Source organism: Martes martes (assembly GCF_963455335.1).
Source record: "Martes martes genome assembly, chromosome: 16".
In the NCBI taxonomy this organism is placed as follows: domain Eukaryota; kingdom Metazoa; phylum Chordata; class Mammalia; order Carnivora; family Mustelidae; genus Martes; species Martes martes.
This window is the reverse complement of record NC_137904.1, coordinates 23,797,376-23,820,067: the sequence shown is the minus strand read 5'-3', so window position 1 is coordinate 23,820,067 and position 22,692 is coordinate 23,797,376. Positions and strand designations below refer to the sequence as shown.

Sequence of the window (22,692 nt, the reverse complement as noted above, 5' to 3'; positions counted from 1 at the left end):
CTACGGGGAACAAATAACATCTTCTTAGAAATAATGCCTAAGCTCAGTCTTGACAGAGAAAAGATGTTTTTCAGGTGAATAAGGTAAGCGAAGAAGGGCACTGCAGACAGGAGGAGACGCTTGGGCAAATACACATAGAATGAGTGGGCTGGAGTGCTGGGAGAGTGAGGAATCCATGTGCAAGGTGCAAGGGTGCCAGAGGATGTCATGAACAGGGCGGGAGTGAGGTCAGCACTGGGGACAGGAAATGCACATCAATTCCCAAAAGTTTTTCCCTGTCATTCAACAAAGGTAGTCTGGGTTTTTTTGGTTTTTGGTTTTTTTTGCCCTGAATGCTCATGTTAATCCCCATCCCCCAGGGAAGCAAGATGGACAGAGGGACAGGTTCATTTAAGGAAGTTGGGAGAAGTTTGGGTCTTAATTCCTGACAATCTGTGCTTTGGAATAGGTCCTTTCTCTGCCTCAAGACAAATTTCTCGGAGGATGTCTGTGGGAGGCACCCAGCCCTGCCCATCATGCAGTAAGGGTAAGTGTTCCCCCCTCCATATCAGCCCCTGAGCATCAGTGATAAGGAGAGGACCCCCACACCCCCAAACACACAACCAGCACTTGGCCAAGAAATAATCACCACCTACCAGTTTCCCCCATTATTAGAAAACAATAAAAATCTCAACAAAAGAGAGCCATCTCCTCTGAAGAGCCATCTCCTCCTGGGCAGATTTCTATAGGCCTGTCTCTAAGTCCTCAACACCTAGTATGACAGCACACAGTAGGGAACAACATGTGTTTGGGGAATGAATGAGCACAGCATTCAAGATTCAGAAATCGATATATTTACTTCATTATTTGCTGATCAGTCAAGTGCATACAGATGTCCCTGAGTCACTTTAAGCCCTATAATTCATTGTGGGGTCATGAACGTGTTGGCTCATCCCTCTGGCTGAGAGTCCTTGGGGATACCCAAGTCCAGTGTGGCTTCTCCACTTTCAGCTGCTCCTCCTGCTCTGCCCAGTCCCCCCAGTCCTTCCTGGATGCTTTCCCTCCCTTTGCTGCCCCCTTCCCTCCCAAATCCGTAGTGTTTGGTAGATTCAGACAGAACTTGCTTAGTAGCCTGGTGACCTTGAAATGGAGTTCAACCCGTCCGTGCTTCCATCTGCCCATCGGCAAAGGAGGTCTCCTAACCGTGGTACCCAGCCACGGCAGCGCAGCGGGCTCCCTGAGCCAGCTTCTGCAAGAAGGGCCCGGCCTGCGTTAGAGCTCAGTGCTCCTTGCTGCAGCCCTGGCAGGTGGGCGGGGGCATCACTGCACTGGAGATGGGGAAACCAAGGCTGAAGCAGGCCAGGTAAGTTCCCCCAAGAGCAAATTGTATGGAATTGGGATGTGACCCAGCCTGTCTCCCCAAGGGTATCAGGGTCACCATACCCCACAGGAATGCTTGCTCCCCACCTCCCTCCTTGCCTCCTGCTTCCACCCTTCCTTCCAAGATGGTGGCAAAGCAGGGAAGGGCCAGCATGCCAGATCGCGGGTTCACAGAAGCCTGCACACTTGGGTGTCCGGTGGAGCTGCTCTGCCCTTCTTCCTTGTTCCATGCGGCCCGTGTTTCACCACTTCAGGGACACTAAAGACTCCCTGAAGGCACGGACCAGGACTTCACAGAAGGACAGTGCCTGGAAGAACGGCTGCTTGGTGGAGTGCTGGGCACGGTGGGGCCATGAGGGCTCAGGGACAACAAGCAAGACAGGACGGGCCCGCACACCACTCGGGCCTGACAAGGAGTGCGCCAGAGAGACATGTGGAGCACTGCGAGCGGGGAGGAAGGAGCGGTAGAGGATAGCCTCCTCAGGGAGGGGACATTTACTTGCACCCCCATGTACCCTGTCCTGCATGAAGCTCTTCAACTTCCTCATACTTAATCTTCACACGGGAGGACTCTGAGCTCAAAGACAAGACCCTTGAAAAGCCGCAGAACTGAGATTCAAATCCAGACCTGACTGGTTCAAAAACTCATGCCCTGTCCTCTCTGGACAGCCGAAGGGGATGCCCACTCTGGGTCTCCAAGGACAACATCCAGAATACATGTGGCACCTTCAGAACAAAGTGACAAAACGTATTCTTCCCCAAAACTCCCGTGGCAATGGCGAGGAAAGCGAACATAAAGGATGCCGGGAACACACACATGGCAAGAGCTGGCTGAGCTGACGGCAGGTTCTCCTACCCCCGATTTCCTGCTCTCAGCCAATGAGGCCGATGGATATTCCAAAGTGGTTGCTGCTGCTGAGTTCCAGGAGAAGCAAGGTCTCTGTACTTCAATGTCTTCAGGACAGCTTCATTCTCTAGGCCCCAGTGTCTCAGTTTTGTTTTTTATACTGTAAGGCAGAGAGATCATTAGAAGTGGGTGAGGGAAGCCAATGGGGGAGGGAGGACCTAGGAAATCCTGAGAACCATGTTCTTTGGGGCCCTAGCTGCCTCCTGCAGGGGCTTCTCGGAGGTGGTGAGGCAGGCACCAGACAGTCAAATCTCTAGCTGGCACAGGGACCCTTTCTTCCTTAATGGAAAAGGAACCTGACAGGGGAGGAGGGCACACATAAGAAAGACAAAGAAGGGTGCCTAGGTGGCTCAGTTGGTTAAGCAACTGCCTTCAGCTCAGGTCATGATCCCTGAGTCCGGGATCGAGTCCCGCACTGGGCTCCCAGCTCCGTGGGGAGTCTGCCTCTCCCTCTGACCTTCTCCCCTCTCATGCTCTCTCTCACTATCTCTCTCTCACAAATAAATAAATAAAATCTTAAAAAAAAAAAAAAAAAGAAAGAAAGAAAGACATGGGAATGTCAGACAGGAATGTGGGGTGTGCCCATCCTATTCTTTAAGCTACATCTTGGTTCAAAGAAAAAAAAAATCTCAGGTAGAGGAAGACCCTCATATGTCATCAAGTCCAATCATTAAGTTTTAAAAATGAACCCCGGCCCCCACATCTGGATATCCTGATTTAGAAGGATGGGGGGATGGGGTACGCTCCACCCAGCTCTCTGGGTTGTTCTAACACCAGTGGGTAAGGACCAGCAAGTTAATTTGTATTCCTGACTCCCCATCTTCCTCTACCAAAATAGATACTTGAGTGTTTCCTCAATAACCCTACCTCAGTATGAATACCCCTGGCTACGGGGAGCTCACTATGCCCCCAAACAGCCTTCCTGTCTGAGACATCACAAGGCTGCTGCTAGTTCAGGCACTATTGCTTCCAAGAAGACCTTTCTCTTCCTTCTTCCTGCTACCCCACCTTAGCTTATTTAGCACTGTTGGTGTTTAGGGACTCAGAACTCCCCACCCTTGGCAGAAAACAGATGCAACCAGAAACGCATCTGCCACCACCTCTGGGCTTCTGGAGGAGAGGAGTGGCTGGCTGGGGCCGCAGGGTGCCTCTGCCTGGCTGATCCGGCTCACGTGTGGGGCAGGGGCGACCCCTAGTGGCCACAGGGATTACTGTGGGAAGAGCCGGGAGCCAAGCACTTACTTTGTTCATGATCCAGTCTGCATCTTCAATGGCTCTTTTAATAATCTGCTGGATTCTCTCAGGATTGTCTTCATCTGAATGAACCCGGAAACTCTGGAAGTTTAAGCATTAAAAAAAAAAGATGACAAGACAAAATTCGCAGGACCAGCATCTTCAGAGCACCAGGTACAGGCCAGACACACCATGGCCACTTTCCACTGCTCTTAGCCCTCCAGGGACAGTTAGAAGGATCCCTCCTACAGATGAGGAAACAGAGGCTTGGATGCCCTAACCAGCCACTGTGCGTGGCGGCGGCATTCAAATCCCAGTCCATTCTAACTACACAGCCTGTCCTCCTGCCGGCAGAGCAGCGCAAAATGGAAGACTGGCCCCCAAGGTACCCTAAATCAGGCTAGGCCCAAAGGTGATCAGGCAGCAGGGGCCCAAAGAAACTTCCATCTCTCGGTTCCATTTGCTCCCCGCAGGGCACAATAGGAAGGAACAGTGCTGGAAGGCCAAGCAGAGCGGGGGCTGGGGCCGAGTGACTAGAAACTCCAGCCAGGCCCAGTGCAGAGCAGCATGGGGCTGCTGCTTGCCTTTGACCAGAGAAGGAATGTGAGATTCAGGTTCACTGGTGTGGCACTCAGAGCGCTTCACAAGGGTACCTGGTACCTCTTCTGCCCAGTCACTCTCAACCTATTTGTCTTCAGGAGCACCTCAAATGCTCACTCTGCGAAGCCCTCCCTGGTGCCCTCAGACAACTAGCTGCTTCCTCCTCTATATTTTCACAGCCTGGTTGTTGCTACCTCGACTTTTTTTTTTTTTAAACTTTCCACATTACATTTGTATTCATTTAAGGTTTTTATTTTTTATTTTATTTATATTTTACTTCATTATTTATTTATTATTATTTTTTATTTGGAAGTAACCTCTAACCTACAGAAGCTTTTCTCTACCAGAATCACCAGTCATGAACATTTCACATTTGCTTTACCATTTTCTTTATATAGGTTTGAACTCAATTTTCTGGGAACATTTCGAAGTTGCAGACATCATGCCCTTGACCCCTAAACGCTTCCATGTGTTTTAACAAGGAGATTAAAAAATCACAGTAATCAAATTCAGAAAATGCCACATTAGTATAATACTATCATCTCATCTACAGCCCATATTCTAATTTCAGGAAGGTCTCCAATAATGTCCTTTTTAAGCATTGTTTTGTTTTGTTTTTTTCTGGCCCAGAACCAATCCACTCATTACATTTTATGGTAATATCTTTTCAGTCTTCTTGAAAACAGAGGAGGTCTGTCTTTGTCGGTGCTTCCCGACCCTGCCATGTTGGATGAGCCGAGGCCACTGGTGTGGAGATGGTCCCTCCGTCTGGATTTACCTGATGTTTTCTTATGAGTACATTCAGGCTGTGCATTACTGGCAGGAATGTCTGTCAAAATGATGATATGTCCTATACTCTAATTATCCATTTAGCTGCCTTATTTGAGCCCTGGCACAGAGCTGATGTGCTAGAGGGTAAGTGTCTGTTTTCTGAGCAGAAATCAGAGAGAGGAGCTGGGCTATGGTTTTTGGTGGCTCTTACTAGTCTGCCACTCCTCCCTTCCACTACTACCCAAAAGACCCTCCCTGTCTCCTGCCCCCAACTCTGAAAGAGTCCTCCTATTATGTGACACCTCCCCACCACCACCCCGAGCTCAGTATCCCCTGCTCCCACCTGCCTGACAGCATGTTTGTAATGCTCCTGGATGCCCTTGGTTGGCAGCTTCTGGCAACAGCGCAGCAGATATCGGTAGAGCTGCAGCGGCCTCTGGACCAGCTCTGCCCCTGGTAGCGGGGCCATCTGCAAGTCCCTCTGTCCCTGGAAAACACAGAGCATTATTTCAAAGGCATCAAGCCAATCCCCGGCCCTGAGCCCCCTGTTCCACGACTCTGTGAGCAGGTCTGATACAACATAGAGGCCCAGTCCCCTTTGTGCCACACCACACAGAACCCAGACCCTGAGTTTGGGGGGGGGGGGGCATTCTGTCCTGCAGAAGCCTCAACCCACGGCAGGCCTGCTGGGACCAGAGGTGAAATCACATAGCCTCATTCTTTCTGGAAGCCAACTTGTGGGGGGTGGGTGAGGTGGTGTCATGGACAGGCAGAGTAGGGGAGATGAGCAAGAAGATCCTGCACTGTAGACTGAGAAACCAGCAGACTACAGCCAACAAAGAGGAGAACGGCCAGAGGTCTGAGCCTCACCACTCAAAGTATCATCTTGGACCAGTAGCAGCAACGTCACCTGAGAGCTGGTTAGAAACACTCTCGCCCCAGATCTGCTGGACCGAACCTGCCTTTTAACCAGATGCACCACAGGCTCCTGCCTGAACCTCTACCACAGCGTCTTGCCTGGTGTCTGTTCCCGCCTTTTGCCTGTCACTCTCCAGTCTCCTCCATGCTGATGCTAGAATGCCCTCTGGAGCCAGTGGCCTCGGCTCAACCCCCCCAAACCAGCAAGTACCTCGCCTCTTGGTCTCGGCACAAGCAGTGCCTTTAGCGTCAAGCTCCCCTCCTCTTCACCATGGGGGGAACTCATGTTCATCCTTCCAGCTCCAGCCCCGTGTCACTTCCTCTGGGAAGCCCTTCCTGACTGTCCTGCCCTGAGGAGCTACAGTGCCCTGTTTTGGAGCTGTTACAGTGCTTCCCACACTGCTGAGGATTCATCTGCTGCCAGGCCTGTGGAGCCTGGCCCGGGCCCCGGGGCTTCGTGCCCTGTTTGTTGAACTGGACTGAATGGAATCTGTTATCTGCTCTGTACAGATCGCCCCTCTCTGAGAGAGAAGCTCACAGTGTTCCAAACGCAGGAGCTAAAAGACCAAGATTAAGTGACTGGTCTTAGTTTTAAAGTGACATAAAAAGAAGACAAAAAAGAAGAAAAAAAAAAAAGAAGAAGACAACTCCCTCCCCCTCAAAAAAAAAAAAAAAAAAAAAGAGAGACAGAGAGAGAGAAAACAAGAATACTAAATCTATCAGAGGTTCTTAAAACTACGAAAGGAAATTCATTAAGTAGCCGGTTTCAGAGGCTCCTTCATTCCATTTCCAGCATATTATCGTCCTGGCAACAATAACTGCCTGTCTCCACAGCTAAGTTTGCCAATGCCTCCTGGTACTCTGGGCTCCCGCCATGACACCGGGGCAGGCAGGTGGTGGTCTGCCCCCCGCCTCAACCTTCCCCCCTTCTGCTAACAGCCCCGGACATGTGACTGGCGATCCACCTCTCCCCGGGCCTCTGCCCAGAGGTCAGGGTGGGGCTCCACTCCAGGTCTGACCAATCAGAGCTCTGCATCCACGTGGTCACAGGGACTGGGTCACAGGTGGGCACATGACGGAAGCTGGCCCAATCAGAACACATCCCACCGCCTCTGCAGGGGTGGCCGGGAAGACCTCCATTTTTTTCCCTCAATACTTGCTGCTGCGGGGATTTGCGCCTCTCTCCAGGGCACCATCTTGCCTCCTCTGGAAGCTTGAGACTGAAGCCACACAGCAGCAGGCAGAGCTGAGGGTGTGAGGGAACCAAGTCTGAAGAATTCGTCTGAACTGTCCACCTGAAGGCAATCCCACTCCTAGACTTTGTAATGACTTGACCCAGTTAATAATGCCCTTTTCCAAAGCAGCTTGGGTTTGTTAACTCTGTCACCTGCAACCCAGAGAGTTCTAACTGATGGACAGATCTTGACCTCTCAAACTCTGCTTCCACGATGTCTGATGGTTCCAGTTCTAAGGAAGAGTACAAACAAGGCAAAGCTCCTAAGGTTCTCCTGCCACAAATATCAACCTGCCAGTCTGACTAGCTGTACTAAAGCACCCCCCCCGGAAAAAGAGGGGAACCCCATACAATGAGGGCAAAGACCTTCAAGGACCACTAGAGGGGACATACCACCGAAGTCCCCACCTGATGGGCAGACTCCACTGGCAGGCTTCCCCAAACTATATAAAGTGCTAATCAAATATTGTAAAATGCTAGTCGTGTAACAGATGGTTACCATCTGCAGGCTTCAAAATTAACATTTGGAAAGGGCACAACTTTGTTTCAGTAGATAAAAACCCAAGCAATACTTAGAAACCAACCCAGCAAGTATGGGCGGGAGATTATTTTCAGCTCAATTATAATACTTAGTCATTCTCAGTAATAAGTAGCAGAGAATGCATGTGTGGGTCCACTCAGAAGAGGTAAACTAAAAATGTTTTAATTTAATTTAAAGTGTGGGTTTGCTATTAAGGGGCAATGAACTTCACAGCATCATTGCTAAAACTGTAGTCAAACTCTGCGCCCCTAACCATCGCCTGGCATATCTTGCTCTTTGCACTTGACTTTAGCCTAACCTGGGCTCCCTGCCTCTGTGAAGGTACCTCGGTCTTCTCAGGCAACCAAACCAAAACCATCACTAAACCAATCTAGACATCTCTTCCTGCCTCAATCCCACGCCACTGTTTCTAAGTCTTATCAAATTCTACCTCTGAATGCCCCCTCACATCTGTCCCCTCCTCTCTATTCCCACTGCACATCCTTGCTTCAGTCTCTTATCAGAGCTCCCATGGACAAAAGCCAGAATTCCGGGCAGGTCTCCCTCTCTTCCAATCTATTCACCATTCAACAGCCATTGAATCTTTCCAAAACGTAAATCTCAGCATGGCATGTTCCTGCCTAAAACCCCAGATCTGATATCCACCCCTAACCCTGTCACTCATGACAACTCTCCCCAAATGTACGAAAACTGTGAAATTATTTTAAGCAGTATATGGGCCAACATCTTTTTATTGTAATGATTTTACATTTATTTTCATGTGTAATAAAAAAAAATCCCGTAATTTCATGGGTACTGTGGCTTAAATGTTTTAAAAAGGAATAGGCGTAAAACTGGTATTTTTAAATATATTCAGCAAAGAATGCAGCTGAGATGTGGATATGAGAAAAATCATGAAAGTGGTACTAAGCTTTGGAAAGCACTGGCCTATGGAACAAAGTCCATATTCCTTCCTCCAAGGCCCCTGCCCACCCCTCATCCCTTCTCCCACCACTCCCCCCAGAGTCCAGGCAAACTGAGCTCTGAGTGGCACACTCCATGAGTCTATGTCCTGTTTGCCTGTTATAGTCTCTGCACTGTGACAAAATGCCTGGCATACAGTAGACGCATTAGAGTTCTCCAGAGACACAGAACCAACAGAAAATACAGAGAGAATATATCTATGTTATATTCATATGTGTATACTATTTATAAGGAACTGGCTCACATGATTACTGAGGCTGGCAAGTTTGAAATCTCACAGAGCAGGTGCCCCAGTTTGAGTCCATGTCAAACCAGGAAGAGCCAATGTCCCAGGCTGAAGGCCACCAGCCAAGAGAATCCTCTCTCACTCAGGGGAGGGTCAGTCTGTTGTTGTATTCAGGACTTAAAGTGCTTGGAGGAGGCCTGCCCACATTAAGGAGGGCAATCTGCTTTACTCAGTCTCCTGATTTAAATGTTAATCTCATCCAGGGGCACCTGGGTGGCCCAGTCAGTTCAGCATCCAACTCTTGGTTTCCACTCAAATCATGAGCTCAGGTCATGAGAACAAGCCCTGGGTTGGACTCAATGCTCAGTGCAGAGTCTGCTTAAAAGACTTCCTCTTCCTCAGCGGCCCCCGCCTCTCTCCTCTTTTTTTTTTTTTTTAAATATATTTATTTGAGAGAGAGAGTGAGAGTGTGAGAGGGGAGAAGGTCAGAGGAAGAAGCAGACTCCCCATGGAGCTGGGAGCCCGATGCGGGACTCGATCCCGGGACTCCAGCCAGGATCATGACCTGAGCCGAAGGCAGCCGCTTAACCAACTGAGCCACCCAGGCGCCCCTCTCTCTTCCCTTTTTAAAAATAAATGTTGTTAATCCCATCCCAAACACCCTCACAGACGCACCCAGAATGTTTGGCCAAATCTCTGGGCATCTCATGGCCCTGTCAAGTTGACGTATAAATGGAACCATGACAGTAGATGTTTAATATTTACGTGTCAAATGAATCCTCCCACTCCTGCCCACAGTCTGCTTCCTGCAGGTCTCCTGATCCTACAACACTCAGCTGTTAGGTCCAGCACCTCCACCTGGAAGCTTTCACTGACCCACCATCCCTGCTACCATGTTCAATGGGAGACCTCTGGAGTACCTCAAACAGCCCTCGCGACCCCACATCACTCTAGTTCGGGCTTCACCATGTGTTACCTGCATTACTGGGAGGGTACCTACCCGCCCTTGGCCCCCTTCCAGCCATCCTCCACATGGCAGCCACAACGCCTTGTCGAACACCTTACTTCAAATCCTCCCACAGCTGGACGTGACAGGATATTGTGAATTATTATTAACTATGAATTTTCTCAGGTAGAACAACAGTGTGTCGTGTGGGAGAATGTCCTCATTCTCAGGAGACGTGAGTGGAAGGAAGTGTTTAGGGGTGATGTGTCATCACGTCTGCAACTTACTTTCACATGGTTCCACAAGAGGCAACACAAAAAGAGAAAAGATAGGGTGAGAAAGATGTGGTGAAATGTTAAGATCGTGTTTAAAGGGCAGGAATAAGGGTGGACCTTGTGCTATTATTTCAACTTCTCTGTATTTTGAAATTTTTTTTGTATCTTCAAGTTATTTTAGAAAAACCCTTCCATGGCTTTCTCCTTACCTAGGGGATAAAGTCTTAAACTCGAGAGGCTGGCACTGACTCCTAAAGTCTTCTTGCCCACCCAGATTCACCCCTCAGCACTCCTCCACCTGCCAGGCACACTGACACACCACCTGTGGTTCCTTTAGTAATAATAAATCCTGAGCACTTAGGATGATTATGATCACAGCCTTACTGAATATGTAGCATGGGAGAGACACTATTGTAAACGATGCACGTGAATTAATTTCATCTTCACAATAATTCAACAAGGAGTTTCCATTATGCTGTCCTTTTACAGATAAAGAAACGGAGGCAAGAAATTTGTCCAAGGTCACAGAGCTCTGAGCGCAAAAGCCAGGATTTCCACCTGGGAAGTCTGGCTCCAGAGTCCAGGTGGGTGCTACTCTTCCTAACGGCACCCCCCTCCCCAATTTCTTTTTAAGGAATGCCTTCTTCCCATTGAGCTTGGCCTGCTGAGACTATTGTCTGTGGCTTCATCTCTCCTGGCCAACAAGGAGAACATGAGACCCAGGCGAGGCCAACTGAGTACTCCCCATCTCTGGAAATGGGCTCTCGAGCAAGGTTACAAAGAACCTGAAAATGAGTTCATGCACTCTAGCAATGGCTGCATGATGAGCCTCTTCCTGCTCTGAACTGTCCTTGTAGCTCCTGCCTCCTGGCCTTCCAGAAATGTCTAGATTCCTGTCAGGTTCTCCAGCCTTCTCCCTTGATTCTATGAGCCCTTAACACTCTTCCAGGAAATTTCTTTTTGGTTAAGTCTTCCTGTCTCCTCTTCCTCCCCACACAGAACTAGACTCTCTCCCTGATCTGTTTGCCCACAGCCTGTTGTGCCTGCTTAGATCAGCAGGAATCACCCAGGCTCTGAGTGTTTGCCTCTCAATCTTCTCTGACCGGACAGAACTTCCCCGAGGACAGGGACTGTGTCCAATTCCCCCATCTCTATTCTCTCAGCGCCAGCACAGTACAACCTGGTACAAAGCACACTCCTCCATCAATGCTTCCTAGCTGATGAACCTCAGAATCTTCCAAGCCCTGAGTACTCCTGCCCATCACCTCAGGCAGCAATATCCTCCCTTTCCTGCCCATCCATGCCAACACTTTCCAGTCCTCTCAGCTTCCCTCCAGGTCACCTGCAGGAATTCCCTGCAGGCAACTGACGCCTCCTACCTCAGTCAGTCTGGAGAGGCCATCGGGCAAGAATATTTTCAAATCCCCTCCTCCATGAGATTCATCCTTGCCCGAGAGCTGACTGATGGGCTAAGAGAGGTGCTAGACATTTTTACAACCACCCTCGGACAAAAAGCATTATCATCCCATTTTGCAGATGTGAAAACTGAGGCTGATCATGAATACACAACCAGGGAGTGGCAACACTGGGATGTGTACTCTGACTCGACTCCAGTGCTCTAACCTCCCTGAGTTCTTGAAGGAAAGGAGTCCCTCCTTTTCCTTGTCTCTGTTAGGCTCTCAGAGCCTCTCTCCTGGATTAATCCAACACCCTTCTGACATGTCTCTTCTTCAGTCACTCTCTACGTGCAGCCAGAATAAGCAACGGAAGACAAAAATCTCACTCTGAGTCCCTTGCTTGATATCCTTTAATGGCACACACAGAACAAGCTCTAAGCTCATCAGTATATGTGTGTGTGTGGTGGTGGTAGGTGTGTGGGGGGGTGTGTGTCAAGGCTTTCCCAGTCAACTGCCAATCTCTATCCCATTTGAAACCAAATTCCCCATTTCCTACCCTCTACCCAGCTCAGCCTCCTCTGTTAGGCGCACCTGGCATGCAGTAGTCCCTCAACAGAAGGGTGTCAGATTGAACCCTTCCTCTCTCCAACACCTTCCAGTCAACTCTCCCACATCCGGAAGACTGAGTGGAACACTGAAAGTACATGGGCCCCCGATCGTGGCAAGACTGATGGGAGGATTGAGTAAGGCAGCACACATGGCCTGCCGGGCTCATGGCAGCAGCTCACTCAGTAGGGGGCCCTTCTAGGGGCCTGGAAAAGTAGCAAAAGGAAAAACAATACCTTATGATATCTTTAGGTGCTTCTATCTGAGACAAGACTGGGCTGTGGAAGGGAGCTGCTCACGCAAACAGGCACTGGGAGAGGTGGTGGATTTCACTGATTTAGTGACCTCCACCAACATCAGAGAGAAAAAAAATAATCTTTTTTTCTTTGAAATCAAACTAAAGAGCATGTGAAATTTATTTAGCTTTTCCCCCAAATCAGAACTGAACTCTGGTTATTCATGCTGTCGCCTCTGATGAATTAGAAAGTTCTAAAAATACTGAAGGTGGCATGGCCTGACTCATGGTAGACGCTCTCGGTCAGAGGTGTTAACTGAATGAGCAGAAAAGTCATCCAAAGTAGGGAGTCTCAAAACCAGAGCACCAAAGACAGCCTTTTCCTATCCAGGGTAAAAGAAATCTCTTCTCCACATCCCTGCCAGGGAGCCTTCCAGCTTCTCTCCCTTAACATGCTCCCTCGTGGCAGGGAGCTCACGACCTCCCAAGTCTGAGCTCTCCACTTCATTCGTGGATCTGAGCTCTGCCCTCTGGGGCTCAAGTCTCTACCCACTCCCCCCAGCCCAACAACCTCCGAGGCCATTCTGTCATTGTTCAGTTAGTGACCCCAGCCCTGCAGTCATTCTCTTCCAAGATCCCCACCATGAAGGTGCTATCCTCTCCTAGTGCCTCCCAGTCCCACTCACACTCTTCAGAACACACGCACCCTCAATATGGGTCTCCCTCCTAGAGGTACTGCCCAGGGGGAAAGCCACAGATCTGGATCCTGACCAGCTTCGTGGGTTCTGGAGCTCAGGGGGCAATGTCCCCTCCTTCACCTGGCAGTTCAAGAAAGGCCGCTCAGACGGCATTCTCGCTCAGGCCCACACGTGACTCTGGCATTAAGCTCAAAGGAACATTTTTTTTCTGTGAACACTTCCTAAATCTGTTTCCCATCTTGTATTTTATTAGTTCTGTCCAGAGTCACCATCTGCTACAATCTCTGGGGTACCTGACCCTGTCTGTTAGCCAGCTCCACTCAATTCAGCACAACAAAAGCACAAAACAATCCCATCCCAGGCACAAATGGGGTCCAGAAAGAGAGACAGGAGCCCCAGGGAGCTGTGTCAGTCACCCACACAATGTCATTCAGAGCACCTAGCACGTGTATGGCTCTGGGCTTGGCCCTAGGACCAGAGACGGATGGCCTGGCATGTTACCTAGCTGTCCCACCTCAAGCTTTCTACTCGGCTGATGCCATGTCGTACGACCTACCATTCAGGGAGTGATCAGTAAGTGCCAGGAAGGTGTTGAGCGCTTCATGTGTTACCTCGTGCACCCTCACAACAATCTTCTGGGGTATGAATCATTAGTCCCATTTTATAGATGATGAAACTGGGGCTCTGAGAGGGTAAGAAACTTGCCAGAGACCACACAACTATTAGATGGTAAGGCCAGGAATCAAACTGAGGACTGTTGCCCCTTGCCCCTGCCTGCTTCTAACACCACCTGCTACGTCTGTATCTGAGCCATCCACTGAATGCCGCCTGGATCCAGGCAGGATTAGGAACCCACAGAGAACTCTCCCGGAGCTCATTCAGGAACAGGCCCGCATGCATGAAAGTACTTGACTGTGCTATTATCCCATACTTATTTTTCAACCTTCTCCATAAAACTTTGCTCCATGCTTTTCTGAAACCCAAGGCCATCATCTATAGCTTCCCGCTGCATAAAGATGAAAAAAAAAAAAGTCACAAGGCTGATGTCAATTACACAGACAAAGAAAAGGGGGCAGCTAAGGAAATACTAAAAAAGTTCTTAGGAAACCCAAAGGAGACTATAACAGGATAAAGGAAAAGAGTGAGAATAAAGCCACAAAGGGAATTTCCTGGGAGCCAAGTGATATCACTGGTACAGATGCTGAGAAATAGGCCTATGGCCCCATTTAACCCCCCCTGGCTCTTTCCCTACCCTGTGCCTTGACATAAGGCACCTAAAAATAAATGGGGAAAAGTCATATATTTAAAAAAAGAAAGAAAGGAAAGAATGGAACTACAGAACACGACCAGAAATTATGCCCTATTAAACACTGATACAAGGCTAAATTAAGCCTGTGCAGGCCATTGTTTAAATATGCAATTATTTCTCTGGTTGGGGAAAGTCGCAATACAGAAGCAGAGTGGTTCTGCTCCCCCACCTCCAGGGCTCTAACTTGCACATGCACGTTCCAAGCTAGAAAACAGGGCAGCAATTTGTGCTCCTCCAGTCCCTTTCCTTCATGGTCAAGGCTCTCAAGACCCACCCTCCCTGTCCTCAGTGTCCACCCCCGCTTCATTCACCTGGACAGTACCTGGGCTCCCAGCTTTGTAACAATACCTTGCTCAGACCATCCGACTATCACTCTCTCCAGTCCAACCGGAGGATACCTCCTCAAAAGCACACCGTGTCACTCACCTTCTCCAGAACCTCTGTGGGGCGTTTACCCTTCTCAAATCTGCTTCCAACTTGTCTCGTCAAACTCATCTCCTGCTGTCTACACTCCCTACATTCTAGCCACATACCGAACTTAGAGGCTAAGTTTCTGGACCTTGGGATGAGGCAGTCTATGTTCAAATCCTGCACATCTGTCCATGGGGCAACTAATAGTATCTCCCGCACAGACTCCTTGCGAGGATTCATGAATGCTCCTAAGTCACTAAGAACAATGCTCAGCAAATACGAGGCACTTGGTAACTATCATTAACTGCGTCTCTGAAACATGCTGTGCTCTTCAGCGCTTCTCTATTCCTTATGCTGGATTCTTCACCTGCCTCAAGAATTCCTCTTGATCCTTCAAGATGTAGCTCCCACGTCCCTTCCTTAAGGCTCACACCCCATGCTGCCCATACTCCTCTATAAGATCCCACACTGTAATCCTTTCTATAAATGTGTGTTGACTTCCATTTACCAAAGAGGACACAAAAGCCGGGAGGACAATGGCTGTCCTGGAATCACAAAGCCAACAGGTGGCAGAGCCAGGTCTCAGACTCGGGCCCTAGATCCTCAGCTCTTCCTCCCACACCTGCTGTCTCTCTCAGAGCCCAAAGAGCCACTCTGAACAGCCCATGTGTCCGCTCAACCGCCCTGAGCCAGTCTGCCAGCTTCAAGTGAACCTGGTGAGCTAGCCCCGTCAATGCAAACTGGAAAAATCAGACAAAAGGCAAACATGTTGATCTCAGAGCATGTGTCATTGTGACGTTAGGCAATGGCCTCCCACACACAGGCCACAACACACCACTGTGGTTTGAGGGCAAAAGAAGGAAACCATTACACATCCACCAGGTAGGTGTCTGCCACGTGGCTGAGTACTTCACGGGGGCTACTTACTCTACAACCCTAATACTCACATTTTGCGGAGGATGAAAAACTGAGGCTCCAGGTCACACAGAACTGGGTGAGAGCGCAGCTAGGCTTTGTACCTAGGTCTCTACCCTCCTAATAAGCTCTTTCTACACATACGCAGGGCTCATCTCAAAGGACCCTTAAGCTGAAAGCTCCCGATTTACCCTTCTTTCACTCTCTCCCTTCCTCCCTTACCCAACAGCTCTTCCAGGCACCCACATTGCTCTGCCCTAAAGGAATCCAGGTCTCACTTAAGAGGACTTTCCTACCACTCTGCAGTCCCTTCTATCTTTCTTCCTGGCACTTTTCACCACCTGACACGGATTTAATTCTCTGTATTCCCCCCCCTGGAATGTAAACTCCATACAGCAGGAAGTTAATTTATTTTGTTCATGGCTGTCTCCCTAATATAGTACGGTGCCTTATACATGGTAGGCATATGAGCACATGTATTGAAATAGTCACTGAGCATCAAGAAGGTCTAGGTACTGGGGTTATGGAAACAAACAGAACCCTATATACATATATATATATATATATATATATATATATACACACACACCTATATACCTTACACATTAACACAAAATTAAAACTAACTATTCAGTTATAATTGCTACAAAGGGGAATTCAGGTCCCTGAGAGAATGGCTCATGGGGTCCCTCACCCAGTCAAGGGTCAGAGGTTTCCTGAGAAAAGGGCATTCAATCTGAGGTCTGAAGGAAGAGTAGGATTTGGTGAAGGGATGGTGAAGACGGAAGGCAGCTTGCATGAAGGCTTAAGGGAGGAAAGGAATGCCAGGCCCCCCAGAGTGGGGGGAGGGGTGCCAAGGGAGAGCAAGAGCTAACAAGATGATGGCCAGGAAGTCTGGGTCAGATCCAGAAGGGGCTTGGTAGGAGGTGAAGAGTTAAGATTAGTCCTAAGGTCCATCAACTGATGAATGGATAAATAAAACATGGTACATTCATAGGGAGTATTATTTTGTAATAAAAATTATTTTGTAATAAAAAGTAATGAAGTACTGATACAGGATACAAAATGGGTAAACCTTGAAAACATTACTGTAAGTGAAAGAAGCCAGTCATAAAAGACCAAATATTGTATGATTCCATTTACAGGAAACGTGCAGAATAGGCAAATTCATAGAGACAGCAAGTAGAATAGGGATTGCCCAGGGCGGGGGTGGGGGAATGGGAGTTTGAGAGTGACAGCTAAAGGAGAGATTTCTTTTGGGGACAATGAATGTGTTCTAAAATTGATTCTGAGTATGGAGGCACAACTCTGACTATACTAAAAGACATTCGATGGTGCACTTTAAGTGAGTGAATTGTAAGCTATGTAAAACAAACAAACAAACAAACAAACCACTATGGTGACTGCTGTGAAATGTGTAAGCCTGATGATTCACAGACCTGTAACCCTGGGGTAAATAATACATTATATGTTAATAAAAATAATTTTAAAAAATAAAAATAAACAAAATAAAACAAAACAGTCCTGAGGACCAAGGGGTTTCGCACTCCGCGGGACTTGATGCATCATGCAGACGCATCTATCATAACGTGAAGGTCACTCCAGGCAAGCGTGCTCCCCGGGAGCTAGCCTGGGGCAGATGGACCGCGGAGGGGCCCCGTCTGCTTTTATAAATGGCCCAGCCGAGACTGAGCGCGGAGGTGTGTGCCAGACAGTGGGCATTTCGCAGAGGCGTCTGGAGTCCCTTGGGCTCCCTGCGGCCCTCCCAGCAAACTGGGGCCTACCCCGCTCCCCCGAGCCGCCCGGCGAGGCCTGCTACGGGCCCGAGCGCGGCCGGGACCGGCACACCGGGACACCTGGCCCTCCGAGAGCCGACGTGAAGGGGACGGGGGCGACAAGAGCCCCAATGGGTCTTCCACTGGCCGCGCAAGACCGGGGACGGCCGAGGCCTCACACCCCTAGCTCACCCCGCCGCCCCGGCGGCGCCGTCCCCCTTGCGCCCTTTCGCGCGCGGCTCCTCTCCCGCCCTCCGAAAGCGCAGCTCGGCTCACCCGCCTCCACTGGGCAACGTCAACCCCGGACGCGACGGACGCCGCAGCCACGAGTGCGCCTGCGCCCCAGGATCCGCGCGGCACCGCCCCCGCCCGTCGGCTGTTCGTCGAGCGCCCTCTCCCGGTCGCATGCGGGGCTGGGGTCTGTTTATAAGGAAACCCCACAGGCGAAACAGGCTGGGTGCCCCTTGCCTGATCCAACGCCACTCAGATGAAAAAGAAGGCTGTCCCACTAACAGTTGCCTTCTCTACCTTAAACACCCACTCTTCCTTCTGGCTGTTGCTACCTCGGATATAAGCCCTGAAGGCAGGCTCTCCCCCATGTTCCTGAATACGGATCGCTGCTAAAACATTAGGGGTGTTCAAGATTGGTGAAAAGGCTTGTTGGAGGACTTCCCCTAAACCACTCGTGCTGATGACAGGAATTGTATTTGTAAGGGAATCTGCGTTTTGAGTCATTTCATCAAATTACAGTCCCATAACACCTGTCAAAAGAATAAATATGACAGTAATAGGCATGCTTCCTTTCAGTCCCATCTATAATTATAATTGAGGAAAAGAATACAGAATTTAAACTCAGAGCTACTGCCAGTATCATTCTTTGAAAATGAAATAATGCTGTTTTATTAAATAGGCTCTCCCCGCTCTCTAATGTTTAAAGCTAAAGTGCTTCTCTGAATTGATTTAAATACAAGTTTTATATCCTGAAAGAAATAAAGATGAGTCTTTATCTTAAGACAAACCCCCTGTTCAATGATGCTGCTGATCTTCTCTCAGCTGTCTGAAAGAGAGTTGGGTTGTTAGTGGATAATATTGTTTCTGTTCACGTCTCACTTCTCTAGGGCTTTTTAAACCCATTTGTAATGAAAAGGCTGATTTCCTTACACAGACTGACTCCATGTGTGGCTGATTTAACAGAACAACTTTTTCTTTTTTTCTTTTTCTTTCTTCTTCTTTTTTGAAAGGAAACTATTGCTCCCTGGTAGCATCTGAGAAGCTATTTTTCTCCTTCTAGACCAAGAGAAGCAGGGGCTATTTCTTAACAGAAGTGGGGTTTTTTGTTTTGTTTTTTTTGGTGTAGGCTTTTCTCTCTTGTTTTTTGCTAACTCCCTTTGCAGTTTTTCCTCTCCGGTTTTTGTTTTTTTTTCTCTTCACCTAATACACTAGCCTTCACCTACCATACAAATCATGTGGGCGTTGCTTCCCTGAAATATTCTGATAATTGCCTCAACCCTTCAATTTATTTTCGATATGTAGACTTAGACCAAATATATCTGAAAGATATGATTGTACCCTCATAAATCAGCCCTCTTAGTTACACACACAGAGTTAGGGGCACATTATTAGTGAAGATCCAATCAATAAATCATTAAGCTTTTAAATCCCTTATTAGGAACAATCTGCAGTATCCCCATCCGTTGCTATTTTCAGCCTTGGGATCACTTGATTATTCTGAAGAAATTTCACAGTCCGTTCCTTGGCCCCCATCTCCCTTTTGTTCCTAGATCGCTGTGTTCCTGCATCAGAAACATTGTTCTAATACCTAGATCTCATAAAATATTTAAGATGCAAGCTGTTCACTCCACCTCAGAAAGACACCACCTCCAGAATTACTTGTGCCTCTTCTGTCCTTATAAATACATATAATTTTATGGTTCACAAAAATTCTTTATAAACATCCAAACAACAGGCAAAAAATAATCCAAAGTTGAAAAACCTAGTTTTTCAAAAATAATTGGATTATATTACTTTGAACTTGACAGCAGCCTTAGATTCTTGACAGCTTCAGTAGTAAAACCAAAGCATTCTTGCCAGGCCAAACGCTACAATGACGCCAGGCCCCCTAATCTAATGAAAATCCAACCATTCTTACTATGTCATTTTCCTTTACATTGAAATTGTAGCAGATGAACACCCTTGTGTCAGACAGTGCAGGATGTTTTACAGATAAATGGAGTTGAAAGACTTCCTTGAGAAATTTGTCACCCAAGAGTTGACTGTCCAGGGGACATGTTCTCACAGGGGAGTTTATCGACTTTCCCAAGAAATACATCCCCACATTTCTGACATTTTGTCATTGAACCTGATAACTGCTGGTGTGTAACCAATATTTGTAGGAAAAGATACAAGTGGTGATGCTTCTTCCAGTTCAAACCTGTTTTTAGATTTCAAAGAGAAATGATACATTTGCATCCTCCGGTTAAATCAGGTTATTGTCTCAAAGGTTGACCATGTAAATAATTCAAATGAATTCATCACTGTACAATAGATTTAATAAGCATAATAAACACTTTGAAGAAAACACTTAGGACCCTCGGTCTGCCCTTGCCCTCACTCGCATTATCTCAGATTTCCCTGTGAACAGAATGAGTGTACGGTGTTGTTCCCTTCTATTTAAAATATGCAAAGTTGCTATTTACCAGTTTGCAATTTGCATGTTTCAAATCCTGCCAGAGCACAGGGTGGGGGGCATGGGGTGACTGGTGAATGTGCCAAAAGGGGACACCAGGGCAAAATTGGAAAACCCAGTGAACAGATCATCTCCATCTCAGGCTGTTGCAGAACATAACCCTTTGGTTTTTTTGTTTGTTTGTTTGTTTAATATTTTATTTATTTATTTGACAGAGATCACAAGTAGGCAGAGAGAGAGGAGGGAGCAGGCTCCCTGCCAAGCAGAGAGCCCGATGTGGGGCTCGATCCCAGGACCCTGGGATCATGACCTGAGCCGAAGGCAGAGGCTTTAACCCACTGAGCCACCCAGGCGCCCCAACCCTTTGTTTTTAAGACAAAAAAAATATAGAGTATGAAAGGTTATGTGAATGCTCAGACACCTACTGTCTTTTCTTCTTTAATTGCTGGGCTGAAGAAGAGGATGAGCAGGGATTTCAAGATTTTTGTAAAAAGGAGTACAAGAGGGATGCCTGGGTGGCTCAGTCCATTGAGCGTCTGACTCTAGATTTTGGCTCAGATCGTTATCTCAGGGTGGTGGGATCGAGCCCCACATGGAGCCAACCTCAGGCTCTGTGCTCAGCGGGGAGTCTGCTTGGGATTCTCCCTCTCTCTCCCTCTGCCCCTGCCCTTGCCTTGCTCACTTCCTTTCAAATAAATAAATCAATCTTGAAAAAAAAGAAAGAAAGAAAGAAAGAAAAAAGGAGTACAAGAGAGAAAAGAAAACAGTGATGACTGTTTACAACATATACCCGGAGACTAATTTACAGCCTGGGTTTTAGCGCTCCTGGACTTCTGTCCTGTGTTACTTTCTGCAGTTCCCTAATTCTAAACTCGCTGACTGGTATGTATTATTCAATGTCTCCTTGTGTGTTCTGTAGACATGTAGTCACCGCAGCCACCCGTGAGAGCACATCGATGATCACATGTTTGTCATCTCTGAATATGTGTCTGAAGATGAGTAAGATGGCCACAGATAAGAGTTCAACGCCCCAGTTAATAGAAATGGAGGATGCAGGGGTGCCTGGGTGGCTCAGTGGGTTAAAGCCTCTGCCTTCAGCTCGGGTCATGATCTCAGGGTCTTGGGATGGAGCCCCACATCGGGCTCTCTGCTCAGCGGGGAGCCTGCTTCCCTTCCTCTCTCTCTCTGCCTGCCTCTCTGCCTACTTGTGATCTCTGTCAAATAAATAAAATCTTAAAAAAAAAAAAAAAGAAAAGAAATGGAGGATGCAAAAAAAAAAAAAAAGAAAGAAATGGTGGATGCAAGATTTGATGAACTTGATTAAATAGGATTATTTGGGAAGGGAGGTGTAGAGGAAAAGGTAGGAAAGAGAAGAAGAGAGAAAAAAAGGGCAGTGGATAATGAGAAAAGGTAGGAGGGAGTCATCACTTTGGTGCTGTCCCAAAGAGAAAGGCCTAATAAAGTTAAGTGGGGCATCATTAATTAAGGAAAATCATTATTCATTTCAGCCAGGAAATAGGGTGTTCTGGTCAATCAAATATGTAGTTAATAGTTACCTTCCACTTCGGCAAATATTTGTTGAGACTCCATCCGTGCAAAGGCCTGGGTCCCTGCAGAGGCCTCCTGACCCCCTCTCTCCTGCTCCTTTTCTCTCCTCCTTCTCTATTTCTTGTTGGGGGCAGATCCCATCTTGTCACTGGCCAGCCTCAGACCTCTCAATGGCCTCTCAGTGGTCTCTGCGTAGGTGTGTCAGACTCCTTACCTGCAGTGTCTGGCCTCTTGGGCTTTACTCCACGGCCCCAGTCCCCTTCTGTGGCCTTTCTGACCCTCAAATGCACCATGTTCCATTCTGCTCCTCCCTTAGACCCCAAGTCACAGGTGTGTTTCTCAATCCCTGATGTGCCTACTACTCCCATTTGACACTGAGGCAGATAACCCTTCCCCTCTCCCCGCCCCGGAAAAATAGCCTGTACCTTGCCCTGTGGCATGTATCATAGTTTATGACGGTAGATACCTTACTTTGGAATCCCCCAGAAGAAGACTTGGAACCTGTTAGTGAGGGCGGTGAAAACAGCCCCGAGCTGACAGGTTTTGCTTTCAATTTATGATCTAAACTCAAAGGCATCCTGGATCCTGCCTGGGAAGAGAATGACAGTCCCACTCTCACTCTCAGCCGATGACCTCAGTGAAAAGTTAGACACCGTCAGTGGAGGGCTTCCTCCTCTTCTCACTCTCTCTTCTTTCCTAGAGAGTTGCCTTCTGCCTTTGAAAAACCAATCCCTCTGCCTTCCTAAACTCTTTGCTTCTGCAGTTATTGCCTCCTTCCTGCTCCATTAATTTCCTTTTCTTCACCTGTTCATTCTAAGCAACATACTGATGTGGTCTAAGGGCTTTGCTACTCAACATGGGGTTCATGGACCAGCAGCTCTAGCCTCATTTTGGAGTTTGTTAGAAAGGCAGAATTTGGGGCACCTGGGGGGCTCAGTTGGTTGAGTGTCTGCCTTCGACTCAGATCATGATCCTGGAGTCCTGGGATGGAGCCCTGTACCAGGCTCCCTGCTCAGCGGGGAGTCTGCCTCTCCCTCACTCTCTTCCCATCCCCCTGCTCATTCTGTCTTTCTCACTCTCTCTTTCCCTCTCTTGTGCGCATGCTCTCACTATCTCCAAAAATAAATAAATAATCTTTA

At 48.1% G+C, this 22,692-nt stretch overlaps 1 protein-coding gene across 2 annotated transcripts; it reads right to left on the bottom strand.

The window, feature by feature from the left end:
* Window positions 1-810: 810 nt before the first annotated feature.
* On the bottom strand, window positions 811-17,625 carry LYRM9 (LYR motif containing 9). Of its 2 annotated transcripts, none has more exons than XM_080827470.1 (4): window positions 17,596-17,625; window positions 5,214-5,357; window positions 3,509-3,601; window positions 811-2,366 (listed from the first exon to the last, which is right to left on the bottom strand). In XM_080827470.1, the coding sequence occupies exons 2-4, from the start codon at window positions 5,337-5,339 to the stop codon at window positions 2,349-2,351; spliced, it is 237 nt and encodes a 78-aa protein (XP_080683596.1). In that variant the 5' UTR covers window positions 5,340-5,357; window positions 17,596-17,625; the 3' UTR covers window positions 811-2,348. The 2 variants fall into 2 exon arrangements, with proteins under 2 accessions (XP_080683596.1, XP_080683597.1); XM_080827471.1 differs by having other exon boundaries at window positions 17,512-17,622.
* Window positions 17,626-22,692: the final 5,067 nt, after the last annotated feature.